At 35.1% G+C, this 19,616-nt stretch overlaps 1 protein-coding gene across 3 annotated transcripts in view; it reads right to left on the reverse strand.

The window, feature by feature from the left end:
* Nucleotides 1-19,616, reverse strand: part of FOCAD (focadhesin) — a 140,912-nt gene that overhangs the window by 39,159 nt on the left and 82,137 nt on the right. For all 3 annotated transcript variants that reach the window (XM_032213512.1, XM_032213513.1, XM_032213514.1), the window contains 5 exons: nt 10,239-10,331; nt 6,998-7,086; nt 4,934-4,975; nt 3,928-4,036; nt 3,228-3,344 (listed from right to left, as the gene is read on the reverse strand). In XM_032213512.1, coding sequence (XP_032069403.1) covers nt 3,228-3,344; nt 3,928-4,036; nt 4,934-4,975; nt 6,998-7,086; nt 10,239-10,331 — 450 coding nt within the window. The remainder of the gene's footprint in view (nt 1-3,227; nt 3,345-3,927; nt 4,037-4,933; nt 4,976-6,997; nt 7,087-10,238; nt 10,332-19,616) is intronic.

Raw genomic sequence — 19,616 nt, forward strand, 5'->3', positions numbered from 1 at the left:
ATACTGCAGTTATAAATACTACCAGTGATTTTGTACCAATTAATACTTGGCCTTTGAAGTAGAAAACAAAATTTTTCCATGCTTAGATATTAATTGAGCCTTATTTTAAATCCTAGCTTCTACCCCAGTTTTTGATTTTAAAAAAGTTCTTATATTGTGAGATTTGGATTATTCAACAGCATACATTTAGCATGAGAAAAAGGATAAAACAAGGAAAGAATTACCATAAATCTCAAGTTGATAAAGGAATTTGACATCTATTTTGCTCCCAAGATAGTCCAACTAACCAAAGTTATATTGTGTGAATATCTCTAGAGTGGCCCATTAGACTTTCTATTAGAAAAATTCATCCCAGATTTGATTCTAATCAGACATGGAAATGATTTAATTCAACACCTGAAAAAATTATGTTCATACCTCCTTAACAGACATCTAGTGTCTTTTCAAAAAGGGTTATTATTTTGATCCACCTACCAATTCAGCACTTAACTGAAAATCATTTAGAACAGATCATAGAGCTATAGCAGTTCCACCCCCCCAAAAAAATAATGTTCCCAAATATGTTGGCCTTCAATTCCCACAATCCACTGACAAACACCAATTTAGTTCATGTAAGAATTGTGGGAATTGATTTGTAAAACCTCTAAAAACCAGCAGGTTGAGAAAGGCTGTCCTATCATATTTCCACCATCCACAATTGCCAAGCTACTTAGATGAGTCCATAGCTCCTTGGGAAAATCTGCAATTAGTTATTTGCTGGATCTTTCCAGCAGAAAGTCAGGAAAGAAAAGAGAGGAAAATGGTGCCCCCATTCACTTCTGTATAAAAGCCTCTGTACAAAAGGATCGCCATCTTATTTAACTGAAGTAACGTGCGGAATGTCGTTCTATTAGAATAGATGAGAATGCAAATGCTACTTCTTCTGTTCCTGTCCCTCCTATCAGTCCCAAGACTTTGTGGGGAGGCACAGCCTATGTTCATAATGTACACAGGGAGGTTTATTAAAGAGAACTACAGAAGCAGCAAAAGGGAGAGAGAGAGAGACCAAGTGACCAGAGCCCAAAGCAGAAAAACTAACTACATGTTCATTCCATCTCCCATAAATCAGAAGAATCAGATCCTAGGGGAAAACATCAGGTTGTGAAGCTATATGAATGTTCATCTCCTATAAGATGAATGGGTTCTACAGTGCAGTTTTTTTTGCCTTAGGGTTCCCTTGAGTGCCCATTCATTCTAAAGAAGTAGATTATTAGTAACTTACACCTAATTGGAGATATATTATTAAAACGATTCTATGATACCATAAATGAAAATGTAACTTTTTAAATTTTGTTTGACTGACACTATATGTTAACTGACAAGGGCACCTGGGTTTGGTTCTTTCTCTCTCACACATACAATGAAATTGCTGTAACACTATTGCATCATTCCTTGAGTGCAGCCTTTTGTAACAAGATAGTCTCTTTCACAGCATGGAAGAAGTGATATCAAAGATTCCCAAGACAGGGGTGGAGATTAACATAGACATACCATTTTTAGAGTGATAATTTCAATGTTGCCAGCCATGTATATTTTTTCCTTAGAGTGCTCTAACTTACAAACTTGAAAGCTGCATGCTGTTCAAGCTTTGTTATCAACCATTTTGAACCTCCCTAACGCTATTCTGCTCATCCCATTCATTCAGACTCCTCCTTACTTCACTAAAACATCATTTTAAAGCTGCACTGTGCTTATGTTCCTCCAAAAGCTATGCCTTTTCTGTTTATAATTGACCAAAATGATATACAACCTTTTCATCTTTTATTTCTTCAGCAGTTACGAATCGGTAGCTACTATCTATGGCAAAGAGGGTCCATCTTTCAGTGGTGAAGGGCCACAGATTAGAAGACAATGATCACAGTCAGCATGGAACTGAGATGATAATATCACCAAAGTTGATTATGGCAGGATTTTGAGAAGATTCCAGGCCTGATGCTTTTTTGGTAGGGTAAAGTTTAAAAGGAGGTTATATAATTATATAATTGTTTTATTTTGCTATCTAAGGAATTTAAGCTACCCAAATTTTATTTAAATTGGTATGCCACCCATCTCTCTAAAAAGAAACTCTGGGTAGCTTACATAACCATAAATAACAGAGTAAAGCAATTATAGGATTACAACGTTAGACATTAAAAGCTAAAATGTTAAAATTAATATTAAAACAGATACAAAAAGCAATGCATAGATAGGGTTGATGTGAGCTCTTGTACTAATCTACTAACCCCCTTTAAAATAGTATGTCCCCATTGGGGCCCCATGCCAGTTGGCAAAACCAGGTTTTCAGACTCTTTCAGAAGGTCATGAAATTGGAGGCAGATGTCAACTTGGAGGACATATTTCAAAGGGCAGAAGAAAAGAACCTTCTCTTGGACTCTGCCAGCTGCAATTCCTGGGCCGATGAGATCTAGAGAATGCCCCTTCTGCCAGAGTAAGTGGGGTGGGCCAATCCCATTGGGTTGAGACATTTGAGACATTTCCTCAGATAACTTGGTCCTATTGCATCTAGGGCTTTAAAGGTTATAACCAACACCTGGAGTTGCACCTGGAAGTAAAGCTGCAAACAGTGCAGTTTGCACAACAGTGGTTTAACATGGGTCACCTCAGATCCCCTAAGACTGTTTATGCTGCTGCATTTTGTACCAGTTGTACCTTCCAAGTATAGTCTCATGTAGAGTGCATTGCAGCAGTCCAAGCACAAGATGGCCAGGGCATGAGTGACTAAATGCATGGCCTCACAAACTAGGAAAGGGCACAACTGTTGCACAATCTGAAGTTGTGCATTGTGCAAAGACTGTCCCAGTCATGACCACCACTTGCTCTTTAAACAGGAGTTGTGAGTCCAGGAGGATGGCCAGGCTTCACACGGATTCTGTCTGGGAAAGAGCAATCCTAGCAAAAAACTAAAGATATTAATCTCTAGGATCCTGAGGCTGTAGCTGCCCAAAGCCACTTGGTTTTACCAGGATTCAGCTGATTTTTGACTGCTTTTTGATGCCACTGACAGATCTACACTGAAGGCATGCCTACGATTAGAGAATGAGACTAGATTCCATGTACTGTATTATTTCAAATGTAAGGTCATTCTAAAAGCCGAGACGAACAAAGTAAAATCCAAATCGATTTCTTTCTCCAGTACAATAAAGTACAGTTGTAATAATGATTCTTAGTTAAAAACTGCTTTGACCTACCTGATAAAACCAAGGAAAGATTCGGCCCTTGGGAAAATAGTGACTGTCTACAATGCTAAGGAGGGTATCGATCACCATGGAAAGCCAGTGTTTTGTTGGAAGAAAGTCTGGCTCAGTCTGCAGAGAAGAAAAGCACTGAAAATTATCTAACAATATTTTTTGTTTTTTTTAAATCTGGTTATTTAAATGATGTAATAATTTTATGAACTGCCCAATAATAGAACACTAGGCACCATTATAAAAAAATACTCCTGAATTAGTATCTATATGTACATATACACATAAAGACTGAATGACATTATATTTATGTGTGTGTGTGTGTGTGTGTGTACACACAATATCTTTTGCGTGCGCACGTACACACACACACACACACACACACAATATATTGTTTAAAAAGAATTGCTGTACAATTCAAATTTTATTACTGTGAGAAGTAATTTTCATTGTGGTCGAATGGATATAGGAATGCAATTTTAAATAAGCAATTTATATAGATTTTTTTAATCATTGTTCTTGTTCTCATAGTCATGAACTATTCATGTTTCCAGTAATATTTTAAGCAAGTACATTTAAAACTCATGTACGCGATTGTGCCTTATACTAGAAATAGCACAGTAAGAACATCATGGCCAGCTATTAATGTTTACATATACAGTATTTGTTTTACAGTTAGAGCAATCAAGTCATTTTAACTCACATCAAATTGTTCCTCAATGTCTGAAGAAAGTTCTTTTTCATGCTTTGCAACAGCAACTGCCAGTCCTGTTAATGCTAGAAGACAATTCCCTTTAACTACTGGGCTTTCTCTGTTGAAATTCATGTATCAGTTGTCAATGAAATAAAGGAAAAAATAAAGGAAGGAGAATGAGGTTAGAGAAATAGAATGAAAAGTAAGACCATTTCAATAATCTGGTATCTTCTAAAACGTTTAAGATTTACAAATTTTAGGATTACCACGCAACATATATAATTTGAATTATGAAAGTAGTAGGTCTAGCATAGCTAAAAGATTTCACGTTAGGAAAAAGAAAATTGACTTTTATTATCATTTAGTATACTCTCCATGAACTACAATAGAGGTTTAAATATGTATGGGTTTTGGAGGACGGGATTAAATTACAAGTTAAATCATTTTTAAAAAGGTTTGAAATTGTTTGCGTACATTTCCTAGAAATGGCTTCCAGTATCAGTATTCAGAGATGATGGATGAAAGGACCAGGATTAATTTTTTAAAAAAAATGTTTAAAAAAACCCCAAAGCCCTTCCTTCCCATACCAGGATCCTGATCCAGATTAGGCTATCCACCCTTGCTTTTGAAAAAGACCCTTTTCACTAATTGAACCAAGGGTATCACATTTAGTATGTCTCCAGTAATGTTTTGTAACTGTTATGTTAATACCCATAATAAAGATAACAGAGAAATTACTTTATATTTATTTAGATAGTGAAAAGAACAAAAATATAAATGTGTGTGTGTGTGAGAGAGTAAAAAAATCTATGAAAGCAATTTTGTTTTCCAGATGTTCATCTTGTATGATGGGATAGTGTTTTTTTAGGGAGATTTTCTTTTAAACAACCTTTGGTTAGATAGTGCTTCTTAAGGAAAGCTTCTCATTAGATGGACATAATCATATTTGTTTAAAGTAGATTGAACAACAACAACAACAAAACATCCTGCATTTATTAAGAAGCAAAGATCTTACTTGGAAGCTCCTTTGACTGCATCAGTTAGCATATCTCTAACCCTGTTAAAAGAGAGAAACAAGAAAGTAAAGAATGTGCTATGGAATTAGACAGTTTTAACTGGGGGGTGGGGGGGAATGGAGTATCTATCAGTGAGTATCCTAACAGGTCTGAGTTGGATAGAAAGCAAAATATGGGGGAGACTAGAGATGGAAGAACTGTAATTGGTTGTAAAATCATCCCCCAATTAAGATCCTGTTCCAGGCAATATCTAAGAAATGGGTGTGCACTCTTGATTGTGTGCATCAACTGAAATTCTATTATTGAATTATATACAGGATTGCTCAAATACTGAACTGATATATGTACCGTAGTTTTCTAGAAGAGGCAGTGATCCATCAAAGACAGATCAGTAGGAATTTCTAAAGTATTTATTGAACAGAATGAAAACAATAGATTGAGATTTATAATCTTTGCAGTGATAGGGAAATTTATTTTTTGCATTGTTTGCAGATTTCTTGGAGATTCTGAATATTCCAGTCACTAGAATTGGTTGATCTGTTAAAGCAATAATGGATTTGCAGAATAAGGAGATAATTGACATGTAGACTCCTAAGCAGCCTCTCTCACTGTTTCACTTCAGATTATTTTATCACAATTCTATATCAGTATAAAACAATACATATTCTTTGGACCATATTTTGTTGCATAGCCACAGAGGCTACATTATTGCATTATGTTAGGCAAACTCAGAGAAACTTTATTTATTAAAAGGTTCCTCAAGTAATGCGCCATTGTAAAAATTAACCAATTCTCACTAATAAGAAAATGTTTATCTTAATTATCTTCTGATTTGTCTCTACACAGAGACAGATTAATCTTTTTTAATTTAGTTTTTTTACAGGGACATAAGAATATTATAGGGATGTGGTGGCTCAGTGGCTAAGACGCTGAGCTTGCCAATCAGAAAGGTCAGCTGTTTGGCAGTTCGAATCCCTAGCGCCACGTAACGGAGTGAGCTCCTATTACTTGTCCCACCTTCTGCCAACCTAGCAGTTCTAAACCACGTAAAAAATGCAAATAGAAGGTAACAGCGCTCCATGCACCTTCGGCATTTAGTCATGCCGGCCACATGACCACAGAGACATCTTTGGACAGTGCTGGCTCTTTGGCTTTGAAACAGAGATGAGCACTGCTCCCTAGAGTTGGGAACAACTAGCACATATATGTGAAGGGAACCTTTACCTTTACCTTTAAGAATATTATAAGAAAGTTCACCATAATCAAATCATCTTCATTTATCGCTAGTGCAATTAAACCCACAGTTCAACAGTGAGGTGTGGTCTTCCTTGAGACTAGATAACTGCCTTTATTATTAAGATAAACTTAAAATTCCAAAATCTGAACCAGAAAAGCTTGAATTGCATACAATTTTCCATTTCATAACTGAATTTCTATTTTTGTTCTATTTCATGTTTAGAGGCACAGTTGACATTACCTTGAAAATAATCTATCAAATTTGATGTTTTGGATTATGTTTTTAACAACATTTAGATTTCTATGTGGCAAGGAAACAGCCTAATGTTGGATAAATATTACATGTATGTATTTAATATACATATATTTCTATATTGCAATCACAACCAGGCATATTTTTATACTGAATCTATACATTTAGATACACTGAACGTAAGAAACTGAAGTATGGTCACTGATATTACTTTTATTAAACGCAAAGTCATGCGTTTAAATGCTAAGCACATTTTCTATATGCATCAAATTACTGAACAGTCAGAAAGAAATTTCAGAACAAGCAGCTTGTTTAGGGATGTGGTGCCAATTCCGTCATCAAAATTCTTCAGACGTTCTTCATACAGAAAATAACTACTGGTGCAAAAACAATTCTTTGTGATTACCCTTGGTATTTGCCATTTCTCTGCAAGACCGTATCTGGTTTTTATCATTAACACTTTTAAAGTTAGTAAAACTTACAACTTTGAATCCTTCAAATTATACTACTTGTTTCTTTCCACAATACCCCACCACTGTTCTAGGTGACAAGGAATAGCTAGTCATTGCCTTACCAGAGCCAGGCTGTAAATTGCTTGTATTGTACTTGTTCTAGTTCCTCTTTTCCATGCTTTAACTGCATCTCTAATTCAGCTTGCCTCCCCTGTATAATCATAACAAAAATCAGCAGGGGCACTTACATAGGTAGTAACACAGTGATTTCTACAGGGAACACACAACAGATACAACCTTTTGCCTGAGCACTATTCCACAGTTAAATCCAAATGCCCTTTATGGATCTTTTCTGCATAATAAGCTGTGTCTTAAGTGATGGAATCTGAAATTTTAGGTTTGAAGAATGAAGGTGCATCTCTTCAAGAGCCCAATATATTCTCATTACTTTCATTAATGATTGCCACTTTTGGGGAAATTCTCTAAAAAGCAATGTATGTTTAGACAGTTCAGTACGCTTTGATGCTATAATTTGAGAAAAGTTGCTTGGTCCATTATTTCTAAACAACTATAGCCTTCAGCTTAAATATCACAATAAATATCGAGGAGATGCAATTCTAATATTAAGAAGAAAGTTTCTAAATTTCCTAAGTGTACAGAAATGGAAAGAGACTATTTCTTGGAACACTCTGCAAATTCTGCTGTGATCTAAAGATTAAAAAATATATATGCAATACTGAATCTTTGTGAGAAAGTATACTAAAATAAGTATCTTTACCAGTTATTTGTCACATTTTTCTGGTATGTTCAAATTATAAAAATATAATTTTTAGTAAGGTGGATAAATAACAATGATAAAATTCTTCACAAAGTTATGTTTGTGAAGCAAACATTCCTTCATTAATTGAGATTGGCAATTATTTCTTCATGGTAATGGTTTGCAGAGGTTACCCTAATCTTTTGAAGTTATAAATACTCACATATATACAGGCAGCGACACACACACACACCTACAAATTTAACAGCTATTAGGTTCTGGTAGTTCATGGCTGAACTACCACAACCTAATAGATAGCTTTGTTCATTCAGCTCTAGTTAAGTGAAAAGTTAAACACAGATTCAAAAAGAATTTTTGTACAGCAGTTACAAAGCAGGAAATTTCCATGATTTAAGTTAATTTAAGATTTTTAAATTTAAGTTTTTTTAAAAAGTAACAGTAAACATTAAAAAAAAATCTTAGAATTAGAAAGTTGGATGCTAGTGGACTTGTTGCAGTGCTATGAAGACCAAACGTACTAGCAAAATTCATTGAAATTATTCTATATTCCTAATAGATACAGAATTCTACTCAGTGTCACGTAATACTTCCTTTACTTCCTCTTGTTCTTCCTCAGCATTACACAATAAATGAAGCAAATTTGGTCCAGTTCTTCCAAAAGCATCTAAGTACACAACACTGAAAATCTGTTCTATTACTGATATTCCAGCTACTCACATTCAATATTGGATACACACCTTTATTAGGTAAAGGTTTTCCCTGTCCAGTCACTTCTGACTTTAGGGGGTGAGATTCATTTCTTTGCTGAGAAAGCCAGAATCATTTCTGTGGTCATGTGGCCAGCATAACTATACGTGGAGGCACACAGAATACTGTTGCCTTCCCACCAAAGTGGTACCTATTTATCATCTTGCATTTGCATGCTTTCAAACTGCTAGGTAGGCAGGATCTGGGGCAAGTAATAGAGGGTCACCCTGTCATGCAGCACCTCATATTAGTTATCTTAAATCCCACTGAAATCAATAGGATTTAATTTTAAAAAATCAGTGTGGATTTAACCCTAGCCTATAGCCTTGAAATGGGAATCACTTTGGCAGGTTCTTCAATGAGCTGGCAGGAACAGATACCTTTCATTAAATGTACATACTGAAAATTAATGTTATTTTTTCATCTTAAATCCAGACTGTGGCATACGGTTATAATAAACACTGCTTTATTTACTTACTTGACTTTATATATCCATTGAGTTTATATATCATTCCAATTCAGAACATATCTTTCAGAAACCCTACCCTACCTTAAACTTGGAGGATATATGGGTGTTACATGACTGTGGGTCATTTTATGAAAGCTGTTAAATCTTATTCTCAGAATTTTTAAAAAAAATCTTAAACCAGTGATGGCTAACTTTTTTCTCTTTGCGTGCCAAAATTGTATGCACACGTGCGACAGTCCCCCCTCCCACACATACGCGCACATGTGCCCCACACCCCATTTTGGGCCTAGCAGGTCTCCCTGAAGCCTCCTGGGACCAAAAACGGGCCACACGTGACCCCTCCCCACACATGCGCACACATCTGCATACACGGCAGAGACCAAAAAATCAGCTGGCTGGTGGGAAGTGTGCACGTATGCACAGTGGAGATGAGCTGGGTAACAGCTTGCACACTTGCCATAGGTTCGCCATCACGGTCCTAAACCATGTTTCTCAACCTAGGGAACTTTAAGATGTGTAGACTTCAACTCCCAGAAAGCTGATTACGGAGCTCTGGAGTTGAAATCCACGTATTTTAAAGTTGTCAAGTTGAGAAACACTGTCATCAGTGGTGAAATTCATTTTTTTTTTTACTACCAGTTCTGTGAGCGTGGCTTGGTGGGCGTGGCAAGATCTCAATTCCCTCCACACTCTGGGGCCAGCCAGAGGTGGTATTTTCTGGTTCTTGAATTACTCAAAATTCCCACTACAAGGTCTCCAGAACCTGTGAGAATCTGCTGAATTTCACCCCTGACATAGACATTTATACTCATATCATATCAAGGAGACATTTTATACCCATATTTCTCTAATGTTAAACTTAGACCTCTCAAGAGCCCAAAGTACAGGTAGTCCTCGACTTACAATAGTTCACTTAGTGACCAAAGTTACGATGATACTGAAAAAAGTGACTTATGACCATTTTTCACACTTATTACTGTTGCAGAATCCCCTTCGTCCTATGATTTACATTTGGATGCATGACAACTGGTTGCAGCATCTCGGAGTCACGTGATCCCCTTTTTGCAACCTTCTTACCAGGAAAGTCAACAGGGAAGCCAGATTCACTTAACAATCATGTTACTTATTTAAGAACTGCAGTGATTCACTTAACAAATGAGGTAAGAAAAATAGTAAAATGGGGCAAACTCACTTAACAAATTTCTCACTTAGTAGCATAGATGTTGGGCTCAATTGTGGTGGTCGAGAACTACCTGTAACTGAAAGCATCAGGCATACTTACTTATGTATTTAGACAAAAAGTTCACCCCAAAATGTAAGAAAACTTAAGAATAACCATTGATATACTGTATATGTTAGTATCTCATACTTGTATAATTGCATGGTATGCTCTCTCCATAAATCCAGCCCAGGAATGAGGCAGCAACAAGGAATGATGCCACTCTGAAGGCTGAATGTTAACCTGCATATCAAAGAAAAGGGAATAAACTGAACAAAAATATGCAGCTACGAAGTAAAACATACACACAAGCACACACACGATCTCAAATTTATACTGGATCGCTGCCATTATCAGATTTTTTTTCTTTGTATCTAGTACCAGTTTTGAAGTTTGTATAAATAAAAAACTCATATATTTTTATATTTCCTTCTGGTTATTCAGTTTTACAGATTTTTCATGCAGAAAAATGAAATTGTAATTCAAAGGACAAAACAACTTGTCGTGAAAGCCTCATTAGTCTTATCTGATGGGAAATTGCTTCTCCGTCTTCTACCAAACAGTTAGGGAATTACTACATGAATAAATAAATAAAGTACTGCACTTTGAGAAGGCTTTCAAATGCAGTTTATGTAGCAAAATAGACATCTTGTTAAAGATTTCATAATACAATGTCTCCAAGGTACCACAAGGACTTGTAAACTATAAATAAATTTGGTCTTTAAATCCATAGTACACTAATTGCACTATATTTATAAATTATTGAATATTTTACAATAGAATCTTAGTCATAAGGAAAAATTATCCATATATAGGAAAGGAAAGCTTTTACCTCAATTTACTTTGGCTAAGTATCATTTAAGATATAACAGAACTACAGTCAGCTTTTTAAAAAAGAAACTAATAGGACAACTCCACATTTCTTTGTAAAATAGTTTTACTCTAGCAAATTGCCTGGGATCACTTCTATTTGTTCTGGGACTTCAAAGACCCCTACATTTTAAAAAGAAAAAGAGCACTGTAATTAAAATGATTGTGCTGCATTGTTATGTCTCATAATATTGCATGGCAGGCAAAAGAATCAGTTTTTTGTTCCTGTGTCCAATTATTTTTAGTATGGCCTCAACCAAAAACATTGGAAGTTGCCATGACAGCCATTTGGAGCCTATTAAACACAAGTTATGAGAACTTGGCAGTTTTCAGGTCAACATAAATTCAGGACATAATGCTGACTACTATGTAACAGATACACAGACACATCTTGGTCTACAAACATATACATTTTGATTTGTTTCACCAATATGTAGGAACTAAATTTTGTCACTCCCCACTTCCAATTTTATTCTTACAAAAGTCATTTTGTGGAACTATCCAGAGATAAAGTAACTGATCCAACATTACTCAGCTTCATGGTTAAGTGTGTATCTGAACTAGAAGCTCACCAATCCAGGTCCAATGTACACAAGCCAGCTCCAATTATAATACATTTTTTTCCAATACCTACTGTTATATTTTTATTTAAAAACATTAGAATTATTTATTTAAAAAACCCAACTTCAATTTTATGTTCAATTCAGTTTCTTTCAATTCTTTATGTTCGATCCCGTTTCTTTCATTTCAATCACAGTGCTTAAAAGTCAGCAACAGATTACACTCGGGTAATTTGAATAAGAAATATTAAAAAAAATAAAGGAGTACCATTCTAACAAGAATAATAGAGGTTTTAAATCTTAAAAATCAAGGAACACTGAGGAAAGGAGAACTTTCAAAACCACCTGTTGAAGAATGAAATTAATTAATTAATTCCAGCTGAGGCAGATCCATACTACATTGGGCTACATAGATAAAACTTTGACCTACAATCCTATCTCCCAAAGTTCTTTTGATAAATAAAATAAAGTGGCAATCTTTCAGAACTTGTCTTTCTATGTAAGCAACAAACATCTTAAACTATGCTCAGAAAAAAAGGACAACCTGGAAGCTTGTGCAATATAGTAACATTGTTTTTAGTGCTGTTAAAAAAAAGCCCAAAGTAGTTTAAATATTCTGCACCATTTGAAGTATCTGAACACTTTTCAACATTAACCCTATTGTAAAGTATGTTGCAATGATCAGCCTATCTAGGATTCACCCTCATCATCTTAGTCCTCATGCAAGCTATTACTTTCTGCAGATGCCTTGGCATCATTTGAAAATGGAACATAGAGCTAACTATCATCTGCACAATCTCAATTCTCTGAATGCCTTATTGGCTATTTCATGAAAATCAGCTACCAGATTCTGGTTGGAAATGATGGAGTTGTTACCAACACATCTAAAGAGGAACAGATTGGGGAAGCTAGACGTAGCTATTAGAGAGAGAAAAGGATTAAAAATAGAGTCATAGGAAAGTGTCTACGGAGATTCTCAGTCATTCAGGTCGTGGTTGTTCCCAAGGTGCTTTTGCAAAAGATATCTGAACTTTCTGGGTTTTTTTTTTCTTTGAAGACATTTCGCTTCTCATTCAACAGTGCAGAAAGCATAGCTCCACAACACAATCCTTTCAGCAGTTCCAAGGCTCCATAACCTGAGGTAACCTGAGATAAACCTCCAAATGGCCTCAACGATTCTCTAAAAGGATGCAAATGACCAGCTGTCTGCAAGGAATATAAATCCTTCCATTCCCCACCATCCAGTCAGAGCTGAAGAAGCTTCTTGGATGAAATGTGAAATGTCTTCAAAGAAAAAACAAGAAAGCCCAGTTGCCTCTTGGAAAAAAAAAACACCTTTGAGAATCATAGGAAGTTCCATAATTCAATAATGAAAGTTTTAATTATCCTAGATTGCATTTCTGGAATATTTATCAAGGTAAGATGAGACTCATTGCAAGGATAAGCAAGAAAATGACGATCTTTTAAATACCATATTACCTATGGGAATGTTTGTGTAGTTCTGTTTTATCCAATGTACAGGTAGTCCTTGACTTGCAACAGCTCATATAGTGACTGTTTGACATGACAAAGGCACTGAAAAAAGTGACTTATGACCATTGCAGAATCTCCATGGTGATGCGATCAAATTTAGATGCTTGGCAATTGACTCATATTTATGATGGTTGCAGTGTCCCTGGGTCATGTGATCATCTTTTCCCACCCTTTGACAAGCAGAGTTAATGGGGAAGGCAGACTCACTTAACAATCATGTTACTTACTTAACAACAACAGTGATTCACTTAACAACTCTGGTAAGAAAGGTCATAAAAGGGGGCAAAAGTCATCTAACAAATGTCTCACTTAGCAATAGAAATCTTGGGCTCAATTGCAGTCATAAGTCAAGGACTACTTGTAGTCAAAAGAATTAGCTTCAAAGTTTTAACTTCTGTTTTAGATTATTAGAATTGGTTTCTTCTGTTTTAGATTATTAGAATTGGTTTCTTCTGTTTTAGATTATTAGAACTAGTTTCTTCTCCAAACCTTGGCAAACCGTAATTAATCTTAACTAACAAGATGAAATGTATGTGTCTAATCATGGCACATTGGAATAGAAGGATTCTGCTGATGGTTCTGTTGTCTCCCAGTGGAACTTGTGAAAGTGTCCCTGATTTTCTCTCTAATAGGACTGTTTTCCCTGAAATGTTGCATACTGAGCAATTTTCTACATCACTGTCACATTCTTGTCATCTGGAATAGTTGAGGATGTCATAGCAACCACGGGCCTCTTAATTAATGTGACAAGATATACTCATGACGTATTATTTGCTGGAACAGATGAAAGTGATCTACAAAAAAGGCAGAACGAGAAGTTCAAAAGAACCACATTATTGATGGATCACTACTCATAAACTTTGCGCAGGAATGGAAAAAGGGTTATTAACATGGCCTTTGAAAATTACTAGATTCTGCTGCCACAAGCCATAGTGATCTTGATGAAAATCTGGTTGATCTGTGGAACAGGGATAGGGCAACAGTTGACAGCAGTTGACATAATCAGTCCCAAGCACCCTCTCATACTGCATGAAGTCCAGGTTTTGATTTTCTGGGGAGCTGACAGCAGTGTTTGAGTAGATAATTAGTGTAACAATGGAAAAGGACTTAGCATTAAGCCAGCAAAGGATCAAAGGATGGTCCATACATTTATTAGATATCATTTGGATTATTGAGCTCTAAGGGGATTGTTTAGTTTAGAATGTTAGCAACATTATCTGGGTCAGGATGCTAATGTGAACAGCTATGTTCAGATTATTCACATTGATATTTTTGAGAAGGAACAAAAAAAAGACAGCACCATGGAGAGCTCCAATATGGGAAGGGGGACAGGGAAGGGGGGAGCTATTGAAAGCCAGAACATTACATATGATTCTTTGACTGAATCTTATATAGGATGTTAGCTTTCATTTGTTTTTATCATAACCTAAAGAGGATCTTATCTTGATCAATACTAAATTGACTGTGGTATGATGAAGATTTTAATATTTGAGAGTGTTAATGTGTCCTCCTCAATACCACAATGGGAATTAGTCTCAGGGTGATGATGTCTCCCCCCCCCCCCCCCCGGAGAAGAAGGTTTTCAGCTAGTTCAAAGAGATGCTTCTGATGCCAAATCCTCTTACTGGTCAGAAAGACTATATCAATAATTTCTTGTTTTAGGAAAAGGAATAAGATTTTAGAATCAAGACATATCTCTATCATTAGAACAAGGCAGGCATCTTCCAGTGAATAAGATTATGGAAGAGGTAACATTATGGAAGAGGTACTGGTATAACTGTAACATTTTGCACAACATTTCCCTGATAAAATAAACAACTAATAATAAATAAGCAATAAGGAACAATAAGGAATTGGACTAGAAATGAGAGGGGACCTAAGTTTTGTTTCACTCTCTGTCATTGTCAGGTGGAAGCAACCAGAACTACTTGTGAAAACCCTCCAGGTCGTAACTTCTGGAGAGATTCAGAGAGGCAGCCTACACGACAGCTCTTCATTTTTTTGCCATATTACTGGTTATACGTTTTGCAGAGCCACCTTCAGGCTGCAATTTTTTAAATCCAGAAGTCTCAATCTTTGCTTTTTAGAGTAAAGTTCTAAAGCAGTGACATAACAAACAACAGAGTCTTCTTGGATTTATTTATTTATTTTGGATCCTTTATAATCTGACTTCAGTTCTGATTTGGAAAGAGAAACAGTTTTGAATCTCTTGGTAAGATGATTAATATTGAGCCTAAGCCAGGTAGTATTGCTCATTCTGAAGCCTTTTATCTATAGCATTGTTCACTGTACCTTTCTGCTAAAGGAGATATTACAGAGTTCTGACCAAAAGCATATTCAAATTTTGCACCTGGTGTGTGTGTGTGTGTGTGTGTGTGTGTGTGTGTGTGCGCGCGCGCGCATATATATGTATGTATATGTATGTGTGTGTGGGTATGTGTGTGTGTGTGTGTGTACACACACACACACACACACATATACACATACATACATACACACAACTTTGGATTCCTGCTCATAAAACTGTCTTTAATTGAAAATAAATTCTAAAGAATGTGAAGGATGCTTTATATACTAAATCAATTTCTATTGATAGGCACTGTATACCCTAACAAAGATTATCCAAAAAATTACATCAGATAATGGTTATTGTATCAGTTGGATATAAGCATATAAACATGATATATACATATGCTCTTCATACATATTTAACCATGTTAGCCAACTTAAATGCTCAACTAGATAAAATGTCTCATTCATTGTGTGAATATGTCCATATGTTTTGTATATAACATGAGCATTCTGCCTAACACTGACATCCGTTATTTACCATATATGCTCAAGAAACACAAAACATAATTTTAAAACAGCAGTTTTTAGTTTTACACTTTTCACCGAAAATAGTGTCTTCAGATGCATCTTTTAATAAAAATGCCACTTAAAAATTCATTTAGAAAGTAACTATCATAAGCTTCTCTGCATGCAATTTACATTCCAATCCCAGCTACAAAACTCCACACATTGAAAAGAATCAGTGGTGAAATTCTTTTTTTTTTTTTGCTTGATGGGTGTGGCATGGGAAGGATATTGCAAAATCTCCATCCCCACCCTACTCAGGGGCCAGCCAGAGGTGGGTTTTGCCGGTTCTCTGAACTACTCAAAATTTCCACTACTGGTTCTCCAGAACCTATCAGAACCTGCTGAATTTCACCCAGAAAAGAACTCATTTAACTGCTCCTAAATTAACTTTTGAGAATTTAGTTCAAACGCATCCTATGGATTCCTCTCTAAGCAAAATTAAGGAGTTCCTTAATAAATTCTTACAGAATTAATAAAGAACTTGACAAAAGAGAAAAATAGTAAGAATGTTTAAAACTCATGAGAAATCTCTACAGTGGTGTTTTGGTAGGTAAAGGACAATAATTCATGTAGAAAAGCAACATGTTGAATGAGTTTCTTAGAATATAATAATGATAAAGCTGTCATATCATAGAATTATTTTATCTTCAGAATCATAGAATTATTTTATAATCATAGAATTATAATATATATATATATATATATATATATATATATATAATATCATAGAATTATTTTATCTTAAGAAAGTATGTGTATGTATGTATGTATGTGTATAATTAAGAGGTATCAATGCAGTAATATTTGAAAAATGATTACCTATATGAATTCAAGGGGAGCTTATTATATAGAGTAAATGAAAGCATTATATTTAGAGGGGCTAAAAAACTTTAAGAGTGGGCAATTTGATCCCTTCCGCATATACAGTACTTCTCAGCATTCCCAAAGCCATCCACACAGACTGGAGTTTCTAGGAACTGTTTGGAAACATCTTTAGAGGCTTAAGTTATTTATCATCAAGTAGCAGGAAGGAAACATGAGGTATCTGTCAGCAATCCCCACAGTAGTGTGCTAGACTTCTTCCTGGAATCTTAGTTCTTACCCTTTCTTCTGGGAGAAAACTCCACGCAAGAATTCTTTAATCTGTGGAGTCTTTGGTGCTCTCTGAACTTGGTTGTTTTCTTGCAGATGTTAGTTGCCTGAACTGGATGCATATAAGTGATATGCAGTTTTGTTTCCTCTTTGTATGTTACACTACTTAGTAAACCAGGTTTACTAATTCTGATCAAAAATAATGTTTCCAAGATCCAGACAGCTCCAGGCTGTTGATCCCTGATGTCCAAAGACATTTGAGCTTCACAACTAATACAATACAAAATGCAAATCACGTGGAAAACGATGAAAGTTAATCTCTAGGGTGTATTGTCCATAATGTTTGGCTCTGGACAGTATTTAAATACTGTAAAATGAAGCACTACAGTTTTTAACAATAATGAAGAATAACAAAGTGGCAGAGCTGACTCCCATTGGAACAGAGATATATTAAATCAGAGACAAGTTGAGAATTCTCAAGTTTCAGATTTGTCCCCTTCAAATCAAGTAATCAACTGAGAGCCTTTCTCAAATATTTCTAATGAAGAATTAGAATTATTGTGGAATTATTTGACCCCACTGCATCCCTTTGTTAAGAAAAAACCCTTCCTTCCTTTTTTTTGCCTTTCATTCATTCGATTAAACACGTTATTTTATCAAGAAAAGCAGTGGAATAGTCTTGCAAATATGTGAAAACATACTGGGTAAACATAATAATGGCAATGCAAAAATATTTAAGATACAAATATTAATGAAATCTGAAGGTTTTCTTTTAGATATGATGGACAAGCCAATTGAAAAACAATTTGGGGTGCTATTCCTTCATATGGTGATGGCTGCAAGAACTGCACTTGCCAAATACCGGAAAGAAAAAGGAACACAGGCTGTTGAATAATGTACTTTGAAATAGACTAAATTAGCAGAGATGGCAAAATTAACTGCTTTGATTAGAGATAATGGACTAGGCAGCTTTATAAGACACTGGAAACTGACTTTAGACTTTCTATGAGCTAAATATAATAACAGATGGCTAACAGAGGGATTTGAAGATTAGTGTAATGATTAGTTCAACCTGTTGCCTTCTTTTTATTCTTTCTTCATATGAAAAATCAGTAATTTCTCCTCCCCTTTTACATACATATATATGTGTGTGTGTGTGTGTGTGTAAAAGGGGAGGATAATTTACTGCTTTTTCTTTTCTTTCAGCACCCAGACATATTTTTTTTTCTTTTTTGTTGTTGTTAGGGTTGAATGTATGCTTTTGTTGCATTTCATTTTATTTGTTTGTTTCACTGTTTTTTATTTTATTTTTATGATAAAATAATAAATAATATATAAAAAAAGAAAAGCAGTAGAAGTGAAATGTTATTTTGCAAATACTATATTTACAGCTGCCGGAAGCTGGCTACTTTTTTTTGCCAAAGAAAAAAATGTTTCTGAAAATGAAATTACCATTTCAAATAACTTTTATTAAGCTATAGCAGGAGCAAGGTTTCATCTTAACATCTTGCATCCTACAGAAAAAAAATTGCCACACAAATGATATAGCTCTGAATCATGTTTCCAAAGCCTAGAACAGCATATGCAAAACACTCTTCTCTCTCATCATTTTCTCAGTTTTTTATTTTTCCTCTGATTCAAATTTAATACAAACATGTGTATTTCTGAATGCCTGTCAAGCCAAAAGGAAATTTAGCCCCACATGAAACAAACAAAAGCCTTGAAGTTATAAAATAAAACACAGACATTTCCTTTTATAAGATAAAAATATACTCCAAACTCTGAAGGAGAAAAGAAAGATTTTTGTAGTTGATAGCAAATAAAAAATGAATTCATAGCAAAAAATATTTATTATTATTGTCAATTTATTTGCCGTGCATCTCGCAGTTCAAAGTGATTCTTAAATAAGAATCTCCTATAGAAAAAGAGAAGAATGTAAGACAACACAGAAGTTCGGGGCAATTAATAAAACATTTCGGATGAGACAGACAGATTTATTCAGGTGATTGTATTTAAAAAAAGTTTTGGTTTTCCTTTTGAATCTAGCAACCAAGAGCCCAACGTCTACCTCCAATAATCCTTCTAACTACCTCTATTCAACTACCTCTAACTACCTATAAGCAAAAACACTATGAAGAACTGAAGCTTATTTTTCAGGCTAGAATGGCTCAACTGCTAGATAATTCCCATTACTGCTAAGTATTACTTTAGTTAACTTCCTTGCCTCTTCTTATCTGAAGCACAAAATGTGGAAGAAGAGTCTGGCATTTAGCAGAAAAACAGATTCATCCAGTGCCAGGTTTTAATTACATTTATAAGCAATTATTACTATTTCCTGAAATCAAGGTTTTTATTTAACTTTTATGCTGTAAACTGCCCAGGGTCATTAACATGAGATGGGCACCAAATAAATAAGTAAAAAATAAATAACAAACAAATAAATATAAATTTTCAAATCCAAGCCTGAGAACACAATTATCAAGAATTGCATTGTTCTTTCTTTTTTTTTTTGCCTGAATTCAAACAATAGAATTTAAATCTACATTTTCAATCGTGACTGTACATTGTTTTACAATTATTTTAATATTCACTCTTCAACTTTAGTACTTCTCAA

The sequence above is a fragment of the Thamnophis elegans genome, chromosome 3, assembly GCF_009769535.1.
Source record: "Thamnophis elegans isolate rThaEle1 chromosome 3, rThaEle1.pri, whole genome shotgun sequence".
NCBI classification, from domain to species: domain Eukaryota; kingdom Metazoa; phylum Chordata; class Lepidosauria; order Squamata; family Colubridae; genus Thamnophis; species Thamnophis elegans.